This window comes from Solanum tuberosum, unplaced genomic scaffold (genome assembly GCF_000226075.1).
Source record: "Solanum tuberosum cultivar DM 1-3 516 R44 unplaced genomic scaffold, SolTub_3.0 scf00031, whole genome shotgun sequence".
NCBI lineage: Eukaryota > Viridiplantae > Streptophyta > Magnoliopsida > Solanales > Solanaceae > Solanum > Solanum tuberosum.
The window spans coordinates 1,729,859-1,732,845 of record NW_006238957.1 but is presented as its reverse complement, the minus strand read 5'-3'; the positions used below and the strand labels follow the sequence as shown (position 1 = coordinate 1,732,845).

Sequence of the window (2,987 nt, the reverse complement as noted above, 5' to 3'; positions counted from 1 at the left end):
CAACGTAATAATTTTGAAAAATGAGTGTTTATGTAATTGTATGTCACTTTTATTTGAATTTGTCCCCTAATTTATGTATTATAGTATATTTTATTGTAATTTATGTTATTTAAAAATTTAGAATAAAATATAATTTCATATCACATTAAAAATTATATAAAGTAATTATTTGGGAAGAAAGAAATAAAAGATTTATATTATGAAATAAGAAAATAAGAATGAAATAGAAATAATAATATAATATTGAGAAGAAAGAAAAAAATTATTTTTTAGAGAGTAAAATAGAAAATTGAATTGGAGTTGGTTATAAATAGAAAACTCTATATTTAGTAGTAAAAATAGAGAATTGGGTTAGAGATGTCTATGCTCATTTTTGTTTTGACTTTTTTTCGCAATAGAGTTAGTAAGCACCCCTCATTTTAGTTTGCTATCTTCAGTAATAGACAAGCATCTTCTGCCGTGACTATGTCAAAGGACACAATTCCTTATTTCTTGCCACCGAAATATGCAAATTTGAGATGACAGAGTTTTTACTGTAATTCTGAAGCACAAGTATGGCAGAATCAGGTAAGAATAAATTATACTGAACTCCTTTTTATATACTACTACTAGTCCTAGTTTTTATTTTAATGAATACCTTAATTGCTTATGGTTTTGGATAATTAGTGTGTTTTGATATTTGTGGAGTTGTTTAAGATTGTAGCTGTTGCGTTTTAATTGTCAGTCCTACAATCTTGTTTGTTGGAATTCCAGATTTGATGGTTTCGTTGGTGTTTTTATACTTCACTTCTGTCGGAGTTTAGATTTTTGTATATTGGGCTACTGTTTTCAGGTCTGATTTCCTTCTGGCAGGTTGGCACTTATAAGTAGTAAGTTGCAAGATACAGATAGAGATTTAGAGTCTTTGAGTCTAAATTGTGCTATTACCTATATAAACATTTTTATTGATTTTTTTACATACGGAGTGTGTGTACATGGTGGTCGAGCCAATAGGGTTGAACACATCCTCCTTTCATACTAAGAGGACCAATTACCATGTCTAAAATGAGTGGACCATGTCACCTAGTCACTTGTATAACTTACTTTGTTTCTTGTATTGGTTAAAAAGACCTTTTAACCTCAACAATAACTTGTATGTTCTTGAGTTTTCTGAACAATTTTGGATTCATATGCAGTTTTTGGATAATATATAGGCAAAAAGGGAAACTCACCTAAATCAGTTGATAGACCTACGCCGTAGCTGGGGCAGAAAATAATGAATGCCTTTCCTAGACTTCTTTAATCCCATTTGAGAGATTTGGTACCCCTCTCCCCTTTCTAACTTGGTCATGTGAAGATAGAAGTAAATGATAAATTATTGCCTTGGCTATGTTCTCTGGCTTGGGATATAGCCCTCTGAGGCACTTTGTATAGTTAGATGGTAACTCTCAGCTATTTGGTAAAATTGTCGAAGTAATCATAGTTGTAAGTGTAAAGAAATGGATCTTGAGCCTAACTCAACCTTAAAAGCTAGCTCATGAGAGAAGGATTGACCAAGTCCATATAAGGAGACCCGTCTTTTCCTCATCCCATCATGTGCTTTTCCTCATCCCATCATGTGGGACTTAACATTCCGCCTTACTCCCAGGACTGGACATCTTTTCCTCAGCCCATCATGTGGGACTTAACATCCTGCCGCAGGCCCAAGACTGGACATCTGGTGCATGGCAATTTTAATATGGGGACCCAACACCGGTAAATCATAAATTGGGATAAGCCTAACTCTGATACCATGTAATGAAATTAATCTTGGTTCTAACTCAACCACATAACTAGCTCATGAGGGGAGGATTGTCCAAGTCCATATAAGGATACCATCTTTTCTTCATTCCACCGATGTAGGACTTAACAGTAAGTAGTTTAAAAGAGAACAACAAATCCTATGGCCTAAGAATTTGAGATCACTCTTCTTCTAATGGACGTCTATATGGTAATATCATGGTTGGGACAATCCATTTCAGATGTGTTTTAGACCCATACCCCTTGGTGCTCGTAACAAAAGGATTGGTCAAAATGCAAATTAAGCATGCCAAGCTGGAGTATCTAACAAAGAGGTTTGCTTGAACCCATCTTCTCGGCTGAACCAGCATAGTTTTTCCACTCCCTCTGCCTTCTCTAAGGGAGCTGTTCTTTTTTATTCTTTTCCATTTAACTTTCTCTTCTATCAATCCATCATGCTGTTCGTTCAAGCTCATCAGTGCATCAGATGTTCTACCTGGCAGTGTCCACCTAAATACCTCTAAAACTTGTGAACAAATTCCACAACCTGCTGGTCATCTTGCAATGTAAAAACAGATGTTAGACTGTCTCTGGATTTTGCCCACAAAAATAACATCTTGAGAACAAATGAGTTCCCCTTCTCCTTAGGATTGCCTGAGTTGAAACTGAGTCATTCATCACCAAGTAAAAATGGATTTTCACTCTCCATATTAATTTCCATGGCAATAGATTCAGCTGTGATGCCACTTGATTTAGATCCTTGTAAGCAGAGCTTACTGTAAAAATGCCTTTACTGAATACTCCACCTGAGTGTATCTTCCCCTACCTGTACTCCATTGTATTGATCTAATGTGCCATAGAAATCTGCCTGAGTGTCTATTTTCCAGTCTTGTATCAGTCTTCTGAAAGTCAAGTTCCATCCCTGTGTGGACCAAACTCCTGCTGTTTTGTAACTGTTAGAATAGGAATAGGTTTAACCAATCCTATTAGAATAGGAATAGGTTTATACAATCCTATTAGAATAGGAATAAGTTTATACAATCCTATTAGAACAGGAATAAGAATAGAAATAGAAATAGGAATACTAAATAGTATCCTACTTGGTAAAGGATTGTATTCTAGGGTCTATAAATAGGGTCTCAATGTAATAATGTAAACAACAACAATTCAATAATATTCTTTTCCAATATTTCTCACATGGTATCAGAGCCTCTACGATCTTGGTAAAC

At 35.0% G+C, this 2,987-nt stretch overlaps 1 protein-coding gene across 2 annotated transcripts in view; it reads left to right on the top strand.

Annotated features, from left to right (window-relative positions):
- The first annotated feature begins 390 nt into the window (after positions 1–390).
- The window catches only part of LOC102603001 (calmodulin-binding transcription activator 4-like), a 20,090-nt gene continuing 17,493 nt past the window's right edge, over positions 391–2,987 (top strand). For both annotated transcript variants that reach the window (XM_006341840.2, XM_006341839.2), the window contains exon 1: positions 391–567. In XM_006341840.2, coding sequence (XP_006341902.1) covers positions 555–567 — 13 coding nt within the window. In that variant the 5' untranslated portion in view covers positions 391–554. The remainder of the gene's footprint in view (positions 568–2,987) is intronic.